Source organism: Capricornis sumatraensis, chromosome 10, assembly GCF_032405125.1.
Source record: "Capricornis sumatraensis isolate serow.1 chromosome 10, serow.2, whole genome shotgun sequence".
Taxonomy (NCBI): Eukaryota; Metazoa; Chordata; class Mammalia; order Artiodactyla; family Bovidae; genus Capricornis; species Capricornis sumatraensis.
The window spans coordinates 104,246,332-104,266,569 of NC_091078.1; the positions used below are offsets into that span (position 1 = coordinate 104,246,332).

Here is a 20,238-nt window from a genome sequence, read left to right on the forward strand (position 1 = left end):
GGGAGTTTCTGACTTTGATGGCGGGCGAGTCTGGGTGAGTTTCTGGGGGAGGTCGCGTCAAAAGCTGAAACCCAAATCCTAGCTGTGAGCCAGCACCATGGAGGGTGTTGCTGGAGACTGGAGCCACACCAGACAATGCAGGAGGAGGCCTGTGGGAGAGGGACTGCGAAGGTCCGCCTTTGGGGGCGTAGGTGCCACAGGTCTGGCCAAAGGAGAGCAGGAAGGCTGTGGAAGATGGCGGGGCGGGGGGGACCATCAGAAGCCCAGGGAGGGGGTGAAGTCAAGTTGTGGGTGGGCGTGTGAAAGCGGCCAAGGCAAGTAGATCAGCACTGAAGCTTAGGATGAAACATTTTCATTCCTTTCTTGCCTTGTAGGCGGGCTCCTACTCACCCCTCAAGGCCCCAGCCTAAATGTCCCTTCATCTTTGGAGCCTCTTGTCGGGCAGAGTGACAAGCTACTGTCTCTAGACTATCATAACATCATACACAGGGCAGTGTCTCCCCAACTGTGCCTCAAAGCACAGGCATGGAGTAAGCACTAACGTGTGTTTGCTAAATTAAACGAAAGGGCAAGGTGAATTAATTAGCCAGGGGAGAGGTGCGTGATGAGCCTCCCTTTACAGTTGAGGAAACAGAGGCTCAGAAGCCTAAGCACTTTGCCCAGACAGCATGCATCAGATTTCTTGCCCGGTCTGGTCATTTCCACTCTGTAGAAAAATTGGCTTTCTCCACCTCTCCAGGCTGGAACTGCTCTCACTCGCCTCACGATTCCTTGAATTGTTAATCTGTGAGGCAGTTGACAGAGAGCAGAAGCAAAAGGCACAGTCTGCAGGAAGGGAAAGTAAGAGAACGCAGAGGCGTCTGGTTTCCCGGGACTCCATCCTCTGCAGTCCAAGTGCTTACAGGGAAATCCAATGCCCTTGCCACAAACCCCAGCCGGAGCTCTGTCGCCAAGACTTTTGGCGGGCGGCAAGGCCCTGGGCCTGCAGAAGCGCCTGGAATCCTTGGAGAATCCAGGTTTCGAGCCGTGTCTGGAGCGCTCCACAGCTGAGGGGAACTCTCTTAGCCCCGTTTATTACAGCCTATTTTTAGAGGGCAGGCCAGGCTGGGGTGGGAGTTCTCCACCCCCGTCCCCAACAGGACTATTTCAACCCTGCCGACTGTGTCCCCGCCCGTCTCCCCACCCCCAGCCAGGCTGCCTGGAAGGTCTTCCTCCAGAGCCCTGGGTGGTGGGGCCCCTGGTGGTGGTCGGGTGGTCGGGTGATACACCTCACTGTGGTTCTGATTCACATTCCCCTAATGATCAGTGATGCTGAGCCTCTTTTCGTGTGCTTATTAGCCGTTCATATATCTTCTCTGGAGAAATACCTGTTTGGATCCTTCGCCCGTTGTTAACAATTCTCATCTATTTATTTGGCTGCCCTGGGTCCCCACAGCTGATGTGTGGGCTTTCTCTTGCTGCGGCACGCGGGGGCTCCTCTGTGGCGTGCAGACTTCTCACTGAGGTGGCATCTCCTGTTGCGGAGCACAGACTCTCCGCACACAGGCTCAGTGGCTGCAGCTTGCAGGCTTTACAGGCCCGGTGCTGTGGTGCACGGGCTCGGTTGCCAGGAGGCGTGTGAAATCTTCCTGGACCAGGGATTGAACCTCTGTCTCCTGTATTGGCAGGCGGATTCTTACCCACTGCACCACCAGGGAAATCCCCTTTGCCCATTTGTTAAACTGGGCTATTTGCCATTTTATTGCCGAGTTGTAAGCATCCTTTATCTGACATGGATTGCTGCTGGTGGTGTTCAGTCGCCGTCATGTCCGACTCTTTGTGACCCCGTGGACTGCAGCCCGCCAGGCTCCTCTGTCCTCCACTGTCTCCCTGAGTTTGCTCAAATTTATGGAACAAATGAATTCATTGTTCATTGAGTTGGTGATGCTATCTAACCATCTCATCCTCTGCCGCCCTGTTTTCCTTCTGCCTTCAATCTTTCCCAGCATCACGGTCTTTTCCAATGAGTCGGCTCTTCCCATTAGGTGGCCAAATTATTGAAGCTTCAGTTTCAGCATCAGTCCTTCCAATGAATATTCAGGGTTGATTTCCTTTAGGATTGACTGGTTTAATCTCCTTACAGTCCAAGGGACTCTCAAGAGTCTTTTCCAGCACTATAGTTGGAAAGCATAATTCTTCGGTGCTCAGCCTTCTCTATGGTCCGACTCTCACATCTATACGTGACTGCTGGAAAAACCTTAGCTCTGACTGTGTGGACCTTTGTCAGCAAAGTGATGTCTCTGCTTTGTAACATGCTCTCTAGGTTTGTCACAGCTCTTCTCCCAGGGAGCAAGCGTCTTTTAACTTCATGGCTGCAGGCACCGTCTGCGGTGGTTTTGGATTCCGAGAAAATAAAATCTGACACTGCTTCCACTTTTCCCCCTTCTGTTTGCCATGAAGTGATGGGATTGGATGCCATGATGTTAGTCTTCTGAATGTTGAGTTTCAACCAGCTTTTTCACATACTAGGCCTTATTAGATGCATAATTTGAAAACAGTTTCTCCCATTCTGTCTTCATTTATTTTTAATGTATCAAAGAAAACATCAGAAGTGAAGAGGAGGGGTGTGGAAATGGGCTGTGCGCTCCTGCCCAGCCTCTTGCCCCGGGAGCCCTGGGGCACTGAACTGGCCCTGGGGCCTGTCCCTTGCCAAGCTGCAGGCTGAGCCAGCCCAGTCCGCCTCCTTCACTGTCCCTCACCCGCCCCAGGTCCCCATCTGGGAATGATGCTCCCCACTGGCCCGCCTGCAAATGGAAGATTCAAAAGGGCACGTGAAGAAGCCCCTCCATGCGGGGCTTCCCACAGCTTCTGCCCCCTGCTGACTGCCAGCTGCCCGGCCCTCCAGGAGATGTACCTGGAGAGGCGGGGCTCTGATCCTGTCTGTCAGCTTGAGGAGTCTCCCAGCTACATCTGAGCAGTCCACAAGTGCAGATGCCTGCCTTCAAGGCGCCCAAGGACAGAATACAGAGACGTGCAGCTGAGAACGAGGTGCCACGACTGCTCGTGGGAGAGAAAGCCACGAGGGGGAGGGAGAGCCTCTTCATTAACCCAGTTAAACTGAGCCTCAGTTTCCCCTTTTGACAAGCGGGACCAGTAGTAACTGCATCACAGTGTTGTAACTGAGGACCAAATATCAGTAAAAACCTCTAAAATGCTAGTTAGTATCACTTTAAGCTTGCCTGGGGGTCTGGACGTCGTTCTGTGGGTGGGGGGAGGGCAGAGGGTCTGGAGGGCTTAGGGAGAAAGAAGCTGCTTCCGTCAGAGCCTCACCAGAAAGCCCGCCAAAGGGTGTCCTCAGACTCGAGTGGGGGCACCCACTCCCCTGTCTCTGGGGCAGGGGCGTTAGAGCCGAGAGCCACACCATCTGGGAAAGCGCGAGCCCCGTTTCATAAACCGAGGCCAGAGTCAGGATTGGCAGGGCTTGGCGCCGTTGGCATAGTAGGCTACAGTTGGCTGGTTTGGGGATTTTGTATCTGTTGTGCTCACACGCTCAGGAGGGACATATGTCTGCTAGGGGCTCGGTCTTGGAGTAGTCCTCCCAGGGGAGGGCCCACGGCTAGGGCGGGGAAGGCTGCCGCGGGCGAATCCCGCCCCTGCTCAGGCCCCGCCCCCGGAGCGGGTCCCGCTCATGTCCACGCCCCGTGCAGCCTCGCCCCGCCCCCACTGCCCCGCCCCCTGAGAGCGGGTCCCGCCCTCGCCCCCGGCGCGAGGGTCTCGTCCCTCCTCCCGCGGCCCCGCCCCTGGCACGCGGGCCACGCCCCTCACCCCGCCCCTACGGCCCCGCCCCTGGCACGCGGGTCCCGCCCTCACCCCGCCCCCACGGCCCCGCCCCCTGAGAGCGGGTCCCGCCCCCGGCGCGCCGCCTCGCCCCTCCCCCGCGGCGCCGCCCCTCCCCCTCCCCCACCGCCCCGCCCCTCCCCCTCCCCCACAGCCCCGCCCCCTGCGGCCCCTCCCGCGCCCCGGCCACATTCCTCCGGCCCGGCCTAGCGCTGCGCCTGGCGGGCGGCGGCGGGGCGGGCTCTGCCGGCCTGGGGCTCGTACTTGGGGCCGGGAGCAGCGGGGACCTGCGGGCGCTGGGCCGGGCGACCCGAGCTGGTCGCGTGGCGGGCAGGCCGGGCGCGGGCGGTCGGCTGTCGGCCCGGGTCCCGCGCGCCCGGCCCCGCCGGCTCCCGCCGCGGCCGCCATGTGGTGCCTGCACTGCAACTCGGAGCGGACGCAGTCCCTGCTGGAGCTGGAGCTGGACAGCGGGTGAGGGCCGGGCCGGGAGGGTGCGAGCGGGCGTGCGGGGCCCCGGGGCCCGGAACGCGGGGCGGGGTGAGCTCGCGCGCCCCCGTGACCGTCGGCCGGGAGCCCGCGCGGGCGAGTGCCGCGAGGGACCGCTGGGAGTGGGTGTCCGGTGCTGGCGGGGGAAGTGCGGCCAGCGGGCGTCTGTGCCGCGCCTGGCTGCAGGCCTGCTGCTGCCGGGCCGGGGCCTGTGTCGGGCGGACCGCGGGGGGCTGCGCAGGTGCGCGGGGGCGCTCTGGCCGGGGCACCTGGGCGTGCGCCGGAGCGGCTGGAGCCCGGAGGTGGGGTTCTGCGTGGCCGTGACTGAGCCACGGGGTTGGAGTTGTCTGTCGACGTGTGCCTGGTGTGGTCAGCGATGGAGTCAGAGGGGATGAGTGTGTGTCCCAGAGACCATCCCTGCTCTGCTCCGAGGGCCTGTGGGTTGGTGGCTGGCTGAGCATCTGCGGGCCTGTGTTTACGGAGAGAGGGGGAGAGTGTGTGTGTGCTGGGAATATTGATTTCTTCGCTCTGCCCGCCAGCACAGCTGCCCCCGAGCTGTCTGCAGGCCCCTTGAGGAGCAGGGCTGGGGGGCGGAGGGGATTTGTTGACAAACGGTCCTGGCTTGTGTCAGGCCTCCTGGGAGGGGGGACCCACCTGCAGCCGTCTGATCTCTGAGTTCAGAAATTCTGCAGCTTGTGTCTGGCAGTTGCACTGAGAATGCACATATGTCCCGTCCCGTCCCCCCCCCACCCCGCCCCCCACCTCCGCGCCTGCCTCCTCCCCCCCAGTCCCTGGGCTGAAGGCTCCACGTGGGGTTGTGGGGGTGCGGTTCCCAAGGACCCATCGCTCCTTGCGTCTGGGGCGGAGGCCAGGCCGGCTGCAGCTGCAGGGCCAGCTGTCTGGAGTCGGTGGCAGCAGTCCGAGAAGGGGGGCGGCCCATGATATTCACACCCTGCACGTGCCGCTGCCGCGCACAGCTGTCCGCCCCACACTCGCCTGCAGCGCTCTCCTTGCTGTCCCACGTCCCCGTGTCGCCGGGCAGCACGCTGGGGCTGAGGGTCCTGTGGTCAGCATCACGGCTCTGCGGTTTGAGTGCAGGCCGCGTACAGGCCCTGCTCTGAGCACAGCCCGGAGCCACTGTCTTTGTGGGACCACAGGCCAGGGGACACAGCCGTGAGCACAGCTCAGAGTCGTTGTCCTGAGGGGTCTGTCTGTCCGCGAGGACTTGTTCGTGGAAGAGCCTCGCCCTTCCTGCTGGGATGCCCACGCCGCCTCTCCTGCATGTCTCCCGGTCCCGCGTCCCTTCTCACTGGCAGGCCCTCCGCGCAGCCAGTCTGAATCCTCCAGCTGCAGGGAGGCCCGCTGGGGCCCATTTGCGGTCAGAGCTGGTGACGAGCAGCTGCTCCTCGGCCTCTGCTCAGGCCCAGAGCACAGCTCCTCCTTGGGCCTCTGAGCAGGTGGGACCCATTTGCTGCTGAGTGCCCAGGGGGAGGGTGGGAGAGGGTCAGCTTTGCCCTGGCCTGGGGAGGCTTAGCCAGCTTGCCCCTGACCTAGAGTCCTTCCCGGTGGCCCAGAGAGAACTCAGCAGGCTCCAGAGGCCTCGGGACACCCCCAGTGTGTAACAGGTCCAAGACCACCCGTCCTGGAATGGCCGTGACCACCCCCGGCCAGCAGCACGCCGGGAACCTGTCCTGGGTGCTCTGTGCTCTAAGCCTCTCCCGCCCTCCCTTTCTACACCGACACAGTGAGGCAGGGGGGCCAGTGTCCTGACCAGAGTCTTCCAGGGCGAGCCCAGAGTAAACCCACGTGTTCTGATGGAGGCCTGCGCAGGGTCCCTGCCCGCCCCGCCGCTGTCCTCGGGGCTTCACTCAGGGAAGTCGGACTCTGAGCTGGTTGTGCTAATATTTACACAGCTTTGGTTCAGAAACACGGACAGGGCTGCCGGCTGCACAGTCAGACGGTGTGAGGCTGGACAAATAGGTCTTTCTCGAGGAGTCTGGACTGGGCCCCAGGAGCTCCGGGTGCAAGTGTGTGCGGGTGTTACCTGGCTGGGCTCTGTGGAATGTGGGATTGCGGTTTGCCCGGCGAATCTGAGAGTCCAGGGCAGCTCAGGGCATTAGGAAAGAGGGGCTCAGGGAGGCAGACAGCCTTGATTGCAAACCCCAGCTCAGCTCTGTGAGGTCATGCAAGTTTCCATACCCTGTGAGCCTCAGTTTCCCCGGCCGTGACAGGAGATGGTGCCTCTGCTTCACGGAGGGGCCCGAGGCCCTCCCAGTGGGTCTGGGAGCCCTCGCCGGGCTGGCCACCCTGGCCTCCGTCAGAAGCACGGTCACCCGGGTCAGCGCCCGGCTCTTCCCCCCACCGGGGACCTGCTGGGTTTTCTTCCTTCCTCTTTTGTAAATCTCCTCTGCGTTGTCATGACGTGTGGAAAATCCACCTGGTAATGAGCCCAGAGGCAGGGCAACCACACAGGGGTCACGGACTTGGAGGTGGCCCGGGTCCCCTGGACTGTGTGTGTGTGTCTGTGCAGAGGCTGTTGAGTCGGATTGGTCGCTCGTCCTCAGAAGCAAACGGTAACGAGTTTAAAGGTCGTTACGGCTCTTAATTAATCGGTCTGGCCTTAGAGTATCTGGCTGTTCCCACTGCGTGAGGGGAAGCTGGCGGTGATCGTGTGGGGGACGTGGCCTGGTGCCTTCTGTCTGCCGTGGCTGTACCTGAGTTGAGCGTGTGCCCCCCACGCCCAGGGCCAAAGCTTGTGCACTGCACCAACCACGTGCCGGGCATGGCCATCCTCCAAGCACGAGACACCAGTGGACACACAGGCTCCCAGGCCCCCGGGGGCTTGTTCTCTGGAGAGACGTGTGCAGCCTCAGGGGCGGCCACATCTCACTTCCTGTGTTCCTTTATTCACTCACCAAACCGTTGCGGAGACCTGCCTCTGCCAGGCCCCGGGCTTGGCATAGGGGAACACATGAGTCTTGTGAAGCCGTGCGGCCCAGCGCCCAGGCCTCCAGGTTGCCCAGAGCCTGACTCTTCCCGGCTGCGTGGCTTGGGTGTGTCGCCTCCACTGTCTGAGCCTTGCTTTCCCACCTGTGACACGGGCCTGGATGCCTCGTGGGGCTTGTGCGGCTTGGCCTGCGGGCAGCCTTCTGCCCCGTCGCCGCATACTCCCCTCTGCTCACTCTCTTGCTGGTGTCTGGGCTGAAGGCTGGTTTCTGGAGTCTGCACTGGGGGCTGAACCACCTAGTTGCCGTCTTTTCTGTTGCTCAGCCGCTCAGTCGTGTCCGACTCTTTGCAACCCCATGGACTGCAGCACTCCAGGCTTCCCTGTCCTTCACTGCCTCCTGGAGTTTGCTCAGATTCACGTCCATTCAGTCTGTGATGCTGTCTAACTATCTCATCCCCTGTCGCCCGCTTCTCTTCTTGCTTTCAATCTTTCCTAGCATCAGGGTCTTTTGCAGTGAGTTGGCTCTTCTCATCAGGTGGCTGAAGTATTGGAGCTTCAGCATCAGTCTTTCCAATGAATATTCAGGGTTGATTTCCTTTAGGATTGACTGGTTTGATCTTGTTGCAATCCAGGGGACTCTTGAGAGTCTTTTCCAGCTCCGCAACTTGAAAGTATCAATCCTTTGGTGCTCATCCTTCTTTATGGTCCAACTCTCACATCCGTACATGACCACTGGAGAAAACCACAGCTCTGACTCTACGGACCTTTGTGGGCAAAGTGATGTCTGTGCTTTTTAATACACTGTCTAGGTTGGTCATAGCTTTTCTTCCAAGGAGCAAGCGTCTTTTAATTTCATGGCTGCAGTCACCGTCTGCAGTGATTCTGGAGCCCAAGGAAATAAAATCTGTCCCTGCTTCCACTTCTCCCCGTTCTGTTTGCCATGAAGTGATGACTCTAATAGCTTTTAATGCCTTCTTCGTACGTGGCTGGAGCTTCTCTGCTCCTTGATGGAAAGGACTGTTCTTTCCATTTTATTTCCTTGGTTTGCCGCTTCCTGACATGGAGATGGTTCACTGCGAACTTCAGGCCCAGGTGTGGAGCCGCAGCCAGGGTCCCCTCCCTCCGTGTGTAAATGGGGAAGCTATGACTGCCTTGTTTTTTCCTCTTTGTTCCAAGGTTGTTGTAATAATAATAAAAACAACAGCAACGGTTGCCGTTTGGCGAACTCAGTGAAGGACTTAGTTCTCAAAGCAGTTTTTGAGAAAGAATGTCTTCTGTGCCCCTTTTTCAGTTGGGGGAGGGTTACGTGACTGGCCCAGGCCACCAGCCAGCGAGTCCAGCAGCTGAGATGTGGTCTCTGCCTGCCTGACCCCGAGGTCTGTGCTCTTCACAGCCAGGCTATGCTTCCTCTGGGACTCAGTAATCTTCAGCAAAACAAGTCACATCGCAAATGGAACCTTTGGTGTGTTCCCCGCAGCACAGAACAGGAGTCTCGTGGCCCCTGCTGTGCGGAGTCCCAAGGCGTTCCCGGACGTGCCAGCTGGCTGGCAGGCAGATTGTCTGTCCTCCTGGTGTCTTGCCGGACACTGCAGACCCCAGACACTCGGGTGGGGTGCCAGCCAGACGAGGCCCCCGCTTCCTACAACTTGCTGCAGGCCAGTCTCGGTGTGGCATGGTTTCTCGGGGACAAAAGCTGACTGTCCTCTGACGTGCTGAGGGATCAGTGTGAACACAGCTGGCCTGGGGGTGGTGAGGAAGCCCAGGGCCACAGCCTTCGATGACCCTGGGGGACACACGTGCATGTGGGCTGCTGAGTTCCATCCCGTGGGAGGAGACAAGGGCCAGTAAGAAAACCGGAAACTTTGAAAACAGCCCCAGCAGGGAGCCTCCTGGTTTCGGTTCCCTGGAACCGCCTGTGGTCCGGGCAGCGTGGGTATCTGTCTGCATGCCGACGTGAGCACTTCCTCCCAGTGCCCGGCGCTGTCTCTGGCTGGGAGGCTTGGTGGTGTGAGAACTGGACACATTCTCCGAGGGAAACCTTGAAAACGGTGCCTTATTGTATCATAGTAAGAGCTCAGTACGTGTGAGCTATGGCTGCGGTCAGGGCCATTCTTGACCCTGACTATTTCAGAGAAGGGGCCCTCCCCGGGAGCCCGGGGATCGCGTCACGTCCCCTTTCTGGGCCTGGGTGTCCCCCTCTGTGGGTGAAGAGCTGCGGGACCCCGGGGGTCGTTTGTTCAGGGAGGGGGCTGGGGCCAGCAGCTAGGAGGTGGATGTTGTAGGCTGCCCGTGATCGGGGGCACGTTCCTTAGCCTTACTGTGCCTCGGTTCCCCCATTTGTAAAAGGTGGGTGGTGGGAGGCGCTCCTTAGCTGAGCTAGTCTGCATAGAGTGGTGGACGGTCGCCTCCAGGTCTCTGCAGAGCCGGGGGCTCCGGGACGCGGCTCCCAGCCGGGAGTGGGTGGCCCCTCCTTTTGGCCGCGGGCTGACCCAGGGCTGCTCCTGCTGTGTGGCGGCGTTGACTGGGGGCCCTGAGGGCAGTGGGTGAGAGGAGGGGCCTGGTCGTGGGCTTCGGCGGGTGCGCTTGTCGTCCCACTTGCAGCTGAGGGCTGCACCTCCCCCGCAGGCTAGACCGTGTTGTGTCCAGGGCCTCAGCAGAGCTAGGTGACATTGGCCACGGGACGGGGAAGCAGCCCCTCCAGGCTGGGCACAGCCCCACTGGTGCCCAGGACTTGCGGGCAGGAAGAGGACCCTCACCTGGCTCTGGTGGGTCTGGAGTTAACAGAGGTCTGAGGCATGCTTGAAACCAGCTACAGGATAAAAAGGACGGTGTCTGACATTTGGGTGGCCTTTGAACCTTGCACACACCTGGCCTCTCTGACCCTCTAAGAGCCTTGTGACGTGGCTGGTATTAGTCCCTTTTTACAGACAAGGAGACTGAGGTGAGGAAGGTGAAAATCGCACACTCAGCTTTGCGCTGCGTAGATCTGGTCTTCTAGTTGGTGTATATCTTCCTCCCTCCCTGACGTGGTTGGGGGAGACGGGGCTTGAGCTCTCCACAGCGGGGCTGGGGGAGGCGCAGGACCCGCCCCCCGGGGCTCGGACGCCGGCCCAGCCGCCGCACGGGCCGCGCACAGAGTCCGCTCTGCGGACGCACTGCCCTTGAAGCTCCGGCCAGTGGCCTTGTGTCTCAAAAGCGTGTTTGCCGCGCCATGAGGTCACTTGGGGGTGAGAAGTGTCTTCCGGATCGCCGGGGCCTTAGGAGTGGGGGTGCCGGGCTGGTAGCCTGCGGTCAGGGACGGCCACCTGCTCCCGGGTTCTTACTACCTGGTCTGACTTCCCGGTGTAGAGCCTGGTCAGGCCCACGACTGTGCCGTGCGGGGAGGGGAAGTGACCGGGAAGCGCTTTCCCGTGCTGTGTGCCTGCCCCAGGCAGGCTCAGCCACGCAGACCCAGGCTCTGTGTTCCGTCTGGCCCTCAGCTTTCTCAGAGTCATAAATTAACTGTGCTGGCTTTGTCACTTTTTTTCTCCCTCACTCAGTAAAAATGGCCAAATGGCCCAGAAAGTTAGACGGCAGGCCTCGATGTGGGCAGCGGATTCCTAGCGCTGCTTTAAACTCCTCGCCATGGAAACCCCCCAAGCGTTTGCAAGGGTGTCATGCTCCCACCGGCACTTTTGCTTCCTTGCCCCTGGATTAGGCAGATCCCAGACACCGTGCGGATGTTAACGCGAGGGGCTGTTGTGTGGTCAGCCTCGTCTCTGGCGGCGGAGCTGTGTTCCCTGGCGGGTCCCTCCAGCTGTGCCTGGCGGCCGGTCGCTGCCAAGGGGCCCGAGTGACGCCCACCCCATAGGGCAGAGCAGGCGCTGCATCAGGCATGAGACAGGACCGGGGCTCTCTCCTCCCCGTCCCCATGGGGCCCTGCTTGCTGCCCCGCGACCCCCTGTGCCCGTCTCCCCCGAGACACATGGGCCCCTCCTCTTGCCTGGCCCCTGGGTGGCCTGACCTGCAGCCTCCAAGCACCTTCTGTCTGGCATGGGAGACCAAGCTCCCCCAGGCACTGCCTGGGCGGCCTCTGTGCCTTCTGTCTGTCTGTCCTGCAGCTCCTGCCCTGGCGCCTGAGTCTGTCCCCCTCCCCACACTGCCCACCCCAGAGGCGGCAGTCAGCCCGGACCCCGCCACACACACACAACCCCCCTCCCTCAGTCTGTCCCCCTCCCCACCTGCCCACCCCAGAGGTGGCAGTCAGCCCGGACCACACAGACACACAGACACACAGACACACAGACACACACACACACACACACACACACCCAGCCAGAGAGCCGCCCGGTCAGCGCCCCCCTCCCCTCCTCAGGTCGTGGGTCCCATGCTCGGACGCCTGTCTCTGAGCAGAGGCTTGCGAGGGCCTCTGGGTGTTATCAAGGCTGAGAAGCTGAGGCACAGAGGGTCCTAGCCGCCTGCCTCAGGGCACGCAGCTCCTGCCTGCCAGGTGCCAGACGGGCGGGGCTCTGTGCTGCTGTGGGAGGTCAAGGGGCAGCAATCCTGACCTCTCAGGCCCTCACCGGGGGGGCCGCATGTGGGGGGCCCGTCACCACGCCGCAGATTCAGGTCCTGGGAGCTAGGCGGGAGGGGTCAGGGTCAGACAAGGCAGGCGGGCCCCCCCAGCCCACCCCAAGAAGAGACAGTGGAGGTGGGGGCATCAAGCGCCGTCACGGGGGGCTGGCGGTCAGTGTTCAGTCAGCTCCCCCCACCCCACTAAGTTACAGCCCCTCGGTGTCTCAGTTTCTCCATCAAGTAAACGGGCAGGCGAGAGGGCCCCTGCCTCGGCAGGGTGCCACCTCCAGCTCTGAGCGCGAGCTCTTGCTGACTGCCAGCCCCCAGAGGATGATGACAGGGTGTCCGCGCAGTCCCGCCCCGGGGAGTGTCGGAGGGGAGGCAGGTGTATGGGAACCCCGAGCGTCATGCCCGCCCGTGCTGAGTTTCCAAGCCTGCCCTCCAGGGGGACAGACGTGTGCCTCCCAGGGTCAGCGGGGTCCCGAGGCCTCTTGCTGGCGATGCCCCCTCCGCTGTCGGCACTCAGCGTCCCAGGAGGGCCGTGGACACCTCCAGAGCCCACAGCCCTGGGGGACAGGGCCCTGTGGGGGTGGGTGTGGGCGCCGGCTCCCAGGAGTAGCGATCATGACAGAGATTTTAAGTCGGCAAGGACCTGGAGGATTTGCGGGTTTACAGGGCTTTGTGGTGGTTGGGGGGCTGGTCAGGCAGCTTGGGGGCCCCAGCTGGGTGGGACGGCAGCGCAGGGTCGACAGTGTCCCAGGCCCCGAGTGGGCCCCACGCCTGGTCCCAGCCAACAGGGTGGGCCGCCGGCGGGAGGCCTGCGTGACGGCCACTCTCCGCCCGCCGGCTCTCCCGAAGCCGGTCTCCCCAGCCGGTGCCTCCTCCCTGCCCTGTCGGCATCCCTGGGGCCCGGCCCAGCCCCGTCTGCTGGAGCCTGCCACAGAGAGCTGCTTTCTTTAAGTCCCTTTTGCGCGCATGGAAATAACTAGAGGCCTCTGTGTTTAATTTGGCTCAGCCGGGAAGATTTTTGGCCGTGCGTGTATGTGTGTGTGCATTCGGAAAAATCTTTCCAAGTGTGCCCTGGCATCGGAAGCCCGAGTCCTCCTGTTGCAAATAGTCAGAACCAGCAAGGGCCGCCCTGGCTTCGCCGGGGGCGAGGGTCTTGGCGGGAAGCAGTGGCCGGTGAGACACACAGACAGGATCGGGCGATGCCGTCTGCACCTGAGAGGCGGCGAGGGGAGCGGAGGTCCTAGCGCTCAGGTGAGCCGAGGGCAGGCTGAAAGGACAGGGCTGTATGCATGACACTGGGGGTCCTGGCTCCCCGCGTGTGCCGAGGCCGGTCCTGGCCTGGACACCACGTGTCCTTCGTCTCTTTCTGGCCTTGACAGAACCTCACAGGCTGTCCGCCGAGCCCTCGTCTCCCATGTGCAGAGCCGAAACAGCGCCGTGCACTCACCTGGGCACTTGCAGTTGGCACAGCGGGTCCTCCTGCGGTCCCCATGTGCCTGCTGGGTGTTTGGTGGCAGGACTGATGTCCGTTGCTTCGCGGAGGCCGTGGAGGCCCAGAGCGGGGAGGCTACCTGCCCAGGGTCGCTCAGCCCAGCAGTGGGGCAGCTGGAGCTCGACCCCGTCCGGCCTCCCCCCGAGCCCGGGCCCCACATTCCATACGGGCGCTTCCTGAGCTGCCGAGCAGCACTCCCCACACAGAGGGGTGAAGGGGGCTGCCCTGGGTGGGCACACCCCAGGGTGTCGCCTGGGCATCCGGGGTCAGATGGATGCTTTTTAGGACTTCCCTCAGCTCAGTCGGTAAAGAATCTGTCTGCAGTGCAAGAAACCCGGGTTCAATTCCTGGATCGGGAAGATCTTCTGGAGAAGGAAATGGCAACCCACTCAGTATCCTTGCCTGGAGAATCCCATGGACAGAGGAGCCTGGCAGGCTACAGTCCGTGGGGCGGCAAGAGTCGGACACGAGCGAGTGACTGAACCACACCACTCTCTGTGTGAAACGGACGAGGGAGCATGTCTGCTGAGTCGAAGCTCGGTGGCCACAACGACCAGGGGATCGTGGTCATCATCCGTGTGATGGCGCCACGTCAGGGGGACCCTCAAAAATCCAGCTGTTGGGGGGCACGGCAGGGCAGAAGGCAGGGCGCACGGAGCTGCGGGAATCCCGGGGCCCTGCCCCTGGGACTTGGCGTCCTAAGTCGGGCTCCCCGAGGACGGCCGGACCCCGGGCTGCATGCCTGACTTCTGCTCTCTGAGTCGGTCGCGAGTGCTGGTCCTCAGCGAGCCTGTGAAGCGGACATGACCGGCGGGAGGGTGGCGTAAGGCCTGGAGCCCGTGGGTGTGGTCGGGCTGCAGGGAGCGGTGGGACTGTGGCCAACAGAGAGAGAGCCCCTGTGGGCGTGGCCATCCCCACGCGGGAATGTGCGCCCACGGGGCCTGATCCTCGGGGGCCCGTCTGGAGCTCTGTGCTGAGACCCCGTGAGCCCCCTCATGGGGAGCCCCGTGCCCCTGAGAGCTCTGCCTTCTCATTGGCCCATGAGGAGACGCCGGGTGGGCGCCAGGCCTCCGGGCCGACGCCAGGGTCCCAGATGGCTGGGCCCCACCCTTGCCTCGGTCCCGGCCCAGATGGCGCTGGGGAGAATAAACGGCTTTCTCACGGCCTGTCTCTGCACTTGGCCGCGGGGCTGGCGTCAGAGGCCCGGTTCTCCCGGGATGCAGGCCTGACCCCTGGCCTGCTGCTTGGCCCCCCGGCGTGTGGGGTGAGAGCCCCAGGCCGATCGGGGTCCCCTGGGACTGATGGTGACGCCATGTGCACAGCATCACGCCAGCGGAGGCCCTGGCCAGGCTCGACGGCCGGCTGTGTGCGCCGGCCCCCACCCAGAGCCCCGGGGTTCCCCCGCCAGCTGGCGTCTGGCCCTCCTGAATGAGCATGTTTGCCGCCTTGGAGGAAGTCAGCTCCCACCTCCCGGCGGGGCCCCCATTGGTGCAGGCCTGCAGGCCTCCCAGGGCCGGGTGGGGGGCCCCCAGGGAGCCACGCCAGGGTGTCCCTGCAGTGGCTTTGTGACTCGAGGCCTGGAGAGCAGTGTTCTGGGTGCAGAACACGCGTCTGTCCCTCCAAGAGACGTGCCAGGCCCGCAGCTGTTCGGGGTGATGGGTGGCGAGCGCAGACGCGGGCCCGTAGAGGCCGTGCCTGCCGGCTGGGACCCAGGGAGCCTGTCTGTCTGCAGGGGCCTGTGCCCCTGCTTGCTGTGAACAGGCAGGGAGGGAGCTTGACTGTGGGCAAGGGTGACAAGGTGACCTGGGTGCCGTGCCAGGGCCGGGGGGGCCACCCAAGGATCCTAGAGGGCGGGCGTTCGGGGTCCCAGGCCCTGACCCTGGAGGGAGGGTAGGAGTGTCCCAGGCCAGCTCCGGGCCCCACCCGCCTGTGGGCCTCATCCTTAGCGTTTCAGAATGCGCTGAGCAGGCAGTCGGGTCCATCGAGCCCCCGGTCACCGCAGCATTGCTCGCGTAGCATTGCCGTTCATTTGTGCAGCGAGGGCCCTCTGAGCTCCCCGAGCCCTGTCCGCAGCCCTGGAGGCCTGAGCAGGGGGTGTGCACCCTACCCCCCGCCACTGGAGCCGGCTTTCTGAGGCGGAAACGCGGCAGAGCAGGCCTTCAGGCTCCGAGCCCGCAGTGCAGAGCGGGGGGCGGCAGCGGAGGCACGGGGAGACGCCTCGGTAGCTGCAGGACCCCCTTCCCCGCCCCTCCTGCCAGGTGACCCTCATGTCCCATGCTGGCCACGCTCCGAGCCCCGGGCCCCGCTGGGCTGGACCTGACTGCAGCCTCTCAGGGCTGACCTCTGACCCTCCGGCCATCCGGGCTATTTTGATGGGAGTGACTCAACATGGAGACGCAGGGAGGTCCGGCCTGGCTCCAGCAGGCGGGCAGACAGACCTTCTTTATGTTCTGAGTGAGACCCATGCCAGAGACGCTGGAGCCGCCCCCTCCTGGGGGCCGGAAGGGTGACTTGGAAACAGGCTGGCAGGCCGGGGCAAGGGCCTGGCGGCCCAGCGGACGCGTGTTCCTCCCCTCTGGCCGTGCGCTGGAGAGAACAGGCCTGTCTGAGGAAGGGCGCGGCCCCGGCCCCCTGGAAGGGTTCCCGGCCGTCTGCAGGGCTCCTCGCCCTGGCGCCCTGTCCCGATCCATGCCCCGCGGTGGCAAAGCTGAGGCTCGGGCAGGGGGTCAGACCCCCCACGCAGTCTCTCACCGGCTCACGTTGGGACTCCGTGGGGCAGTGACTGCCCTACGGGCCCCTGGGACCCGGGGCAATGCCCCATGGCGCGGGCATCCCAGCACTGCGCTTCTCCCGGTGGGCCACGGCGCGGGCATCCCAGCACTGCGCTTCTTTCGGTGGGCCACGGCGCGGGCATCCCAGCACTGCGCTTCTCCTGGTGGGCTTGCGGCCCGTCTCGCCAGCAGCAGCTGACAAACCGGGAGGTGCTGGATGCTAGTGTAGGGAGCGGGGCTCTAAAAATAGCCTCCCACCCAGAAGAGCCCATTGTTCTGGGTCCTGTATTTTTATATGTGTACAAAAGCCGCTCCTGGAGGCCTCTGTGCCCATAATTAGCGCCGGAGCCGAAGCCCAGGAGGCGGAGCGGGGCTGGACCTCATCACCAGCAGGACAGGCCTCGGGGCAGCAGCCGCAGTCCTCGCCCAGAGGGGATGGGGCAGTCGGGCCAGCGAGCCGTGCCCACGTGGCGTGGAGGGCAGTGGCTGGACAGCTGCGGGGGGGCCCTTCTGCTACCCCACCCTCCCTCCAGCACCCCCATTCTTGGCCTTCCAAGCTTCTCAGTGGCCTCTGCCCCTCCCAGCGCCCCCAGGGTGTCTTCCGGGACCTGAGGACAGGCATCGGCATCTCCTTGCTCCGGCCTGTCACTGGCCCACAGTCCAGCCACTTTCCCCTTCCCCGTCACAGCCGGCACAGGCCTCTTGTCACTGAGGGTTGCTGAGGGTCGCTGCAAGGAAGGATAGAGGTGCTTTTCCAGAACACCGCTGCTGTCTACCCCGACCACCGCCCCAGCTGAACCCGGGACCCTTCCCTGGCCTTGCCCCAGTGGTGGGGTCCAGCGCCCCCTCCCCATCGAGCCTTGTGGGGTCCTGAACCCTCAGGTTCCTGCAGCCCCAGGCGTAGCCCACCGGCCTTGTGCCCACGGTGGACCCCGCCTCCGCTGCTCAGCCTCAAGAAACGGGGGTCCTGAGCAGAGAAGAGCCCTCCATCACCGCCCAGGGTCCCTCCCGGGGTCCAGAGAGCAGGCGCCTGCCTTCCAGGGAGCTTCCCACCTCAGGCGCTGGGGCCTGGGCTCTGCTCGCCAGCCTTCGGTGCCTGGTGTGTCTCTATTTCTGTTGCTGATGCCAGCCGTCAACATAGCACCCCCCACGTCTCTGTTACTGTTCCCGATGCCCGCCGTCAATGTGGTGTCCCCCGCATCTCTGGCCCTGACCTGGCTGTGTCACAGAGCTGGCTTCAGTGAACGTTCACGGACCGGCGTGGCCAGCCCGGGGGTGGAGGAGGGTTGTTGGGGGGCTCCTGGGGAAGTCAGATCTCCCAGCGGGGTCCCGGGTTTCATGTCTACATGGTGGTCCCTGTGCAGCCCACCACCCGTGTCTGTGGTTTGGTGAATAAGACTTTGCGGGTCCTGAGAAAACCTCTAGTGACGATAAAACCGGTGAGCTGCTTCGATCACTCTCCTCTTTAAACGCTTTGCTTGCTTATTGCTTTCGGCCATCCCGGGTCTCGGTGGTGGTGCCCGGCTTCCATAGCGGTGGCGTTTCTTGCGAATCATGGGCGGTTGCAGCAGGACCCTGGCCGGGCCTGGGTTCTGCAGGCCGAGCTCTCACTGTGCACACAGCCCTGGGGTGGTAAGAACCTTTCGCTGGTGTGAAACCAGGCACAGGCCGGGGGGCGGCACCTCGGGGGGACTTGGACGGTGGCTGAGGCTCTGCGCCCTCGGCATCGGTGAAGCAGGCCCGGCCCCGGTGCCCACAGGACAGGCAGGCGGGTGTCCACCCAGGGCTGGTGGCCAACACTCAGCTCAGCGGTGGATTCTGCCTGGAAATACGTTCTCTGCTCATTTTATCGAAGAGAAGCCAGACATCGGGATGGACGAACGTTCCTGGTACCTATTTCTAACGTAAGGAAGAAGAGGAAGACGGTGACCGCCACTCTCTGTAGACCCAACAGAGGCACATGGGCAGGACTCAGGGGTGGGTGTCCAGAGGCGGGGCTGTGGGGCGGCGGGCAGGGAGGGGCTGGCCGGCCTCTCCCCTCAGGCCTGTTTCCTCTGCGTCCGACGGAAGGTGCTTGGCCGGGCCATTGGGATTCTAGACGGCCCACGGGTCACAACTGGCCAGGACTCTTTGAAAGTCCAGTTTCTGGGGCCACAGTGCTGGCTGACCCTTTGAATTCTGGGGAGCTCCTGAGTCAGGCAGAAATCAGCTGCCGAATCTCCCAGGAGAGCCTGGGGACAAGCCCGGGTTGGGGTCCACTCTGCAGGTACCTCGATTGTGCCCGCTGGGCACCCTGAGGGAGGGGTGGCAGTGCCCGGCCAGAGGGTCCTTGTCCTTCTAGAGCCTGAACGTTACGGTGGGGAGTTAGAAAAGCTTCCAGCTTGCTTTTAGAAACCCTGTTTCTAGACAATTCTGTCATGTTTGCGGGGGTTTTCTGCATAGAGGTGGTAAGTTTGGGTGGGTTCCAGTCTCTGTGGCTCCAAAATCCCACCATCCCCTGGCCCAGGGCCAAGACTGTCCCCCGTAAGTCTATGCCCTCCCGGCCCGGGTCCCGCTCACAGACCTGGGGTCCGCGTGGCAGACAGCATAGCCCCCAGGAGTCTGGCCCTTCTAACACGGCTCAGAGCTGCTGGGAGTGTGCATGCCTCCGGGTGCCAGATGCTGCCGTGGTGCAGACCTCTTGGCACGGGCCTTCCCACAGACAGCGGCTGGCACTGCAGAGGTGCAGCCGGGAGGGTGGCGGGGGGCTGGGGCTCCCTGAGACTCAGGTGGCCTTTGAGCAGAGAGCTGGAGGAGGCGAGGGGCAAGCCAGGTGGCCGTCTGTGAAGACCCCAGCAGAGCGGAAGCCCGTGCAAAGGCCCTGTGGTGGGAGTGCATCAGGGTATGGGGGGCCGTCCTGCAGAGCCTTCTGGGTCACTGGGAGGACTTGGCCTTGAGCCCCGGGTGGGCAGCAAGTGGATGAGGGACCCGGTCCAAGTTGTGTCTCGACATGTCCCAGCTGCTGAATAGGGGAGGCGGGGGGGGGGGGGGGGGGATGGTGGGCGGGGCCAGAACACAGCAATGAGGCGGGGGCTGCACGGGCCAAGCCGGCCCCGATGTGGTGGGGGGTCGCCGAGCGGTCCGATGCTGGCTCTCTCGGCGGCAGGGCCTGCTTTGCTGGCGGATGACACGCGGAGTGTGAGCAAGACGGTTGCCAAGAGCGGCCCGACAGGGCCTAGAGCGGCTGGAAGGATGGAGTCGCTATCGGCCGAGTCGGGGCGGCGGGCGGGGTGGGGGCCCTCATCCCAGGGGCCCACCGGGCAGCAGAGACAGCGTACCCAGGCCGGACACGGGTTCTTTCGGCTCCTGTCTGATCACTGTGTATCCGCGTTAAAGCCGACTGGGGACCTGGGTGAAAGCCAGACCCTCCCAACCGCCACCAAGCCCTTAGGGCAGCCTCGACTGTCCAGAAGGCTCGTCCGCGCCCTCAGCTTTGAGACACTGCTCCTCCTGGCTGAGCAGAAATCACGCTGGTGTTGGGTGGCTGTTTGGACGGCTGCGGCTCCAGCTTCCCCCAGTCCCTCAGCACTGCCTGGAGGCCCTGAGCGCTCACCGGAGGCCCTCGCTGCCTCTGCGTCCACCCATCCTGAGGTCCTTCTACCCGACCTGCCCACCAGGGAAGGTGCCCAGCATCTCCCTGAGAACAGAAGGTCCGCAGTTCCTCTCCCCCGGGAGGGCCAGGGCTCAGTGTCCGCTGGGGCCCATCAGTCCCTTCGGTGGCCAGCCAGGTGTCCATCCTAAGGACCACTTACCAGCTGCGGTCCTGGCTGTGATGTTTTAGGCCTCCCTGGAGGCGAGTGTGGGTGACCGGTGCAGGAGCGGCCTCCCGGGTGCCCCGGGAAGCCCGCTCCGCCCCCTCCTTGCTGGCACACCAGCTCTGTGTCCCTTTACATACTCACCTCTCCCTTCAGATCCAGCCCTGTGTGTCCTTGTCCACTAGTGCTCGGGGCCAGGCTAGCCCTCAGGGAGGGGGCTGCCTCCAGGCCCAGGCACGTCTCACAGAGTCGAAAGCCTGGGAGGGTGATCTGTACTTGAAACCTGGTTGTAGTCTGAGCTCTGTAACCTTGGGCACACCCCAAACCCAAGTCGCCCTTCTCCCATCAGCAGAGGGCGGGGGAGCCAGG

General features: G+C 63.2%; 1 protein-coding gene across 3 annotated transcripts in view; it reads left to right on the top strand.

Moving 5' to 3' along the window:
* IQSEC1 (IQ motif and Sec7 domain ArfGEF 1) overlaps nucleotides 1-20,238 on the top strand; it is a 278,166-nt gene that overhangs the window by 222,681 nt on the left and 35,247 nt on the right. For 2 of the 3 annotated variants that reach the window (XM_068981814.1, XM_068981812.1), the window contains exon 1: nucleotides 4,223-4,287. The exons of the other annotated variant lie outside the window; for it this stretch is intronic. In XM_068981814.1, coding sequence (XP_068837915.1) covers nucleotides 4,223-4,287 — 65 coding nt within the window. Of the gene's footprint in view, nucleotides 1-4,222; nucleotides 4,288-20,238 lie in introns of those variants that run through there. 3 annotated transcript variants of the gene reach the window in all.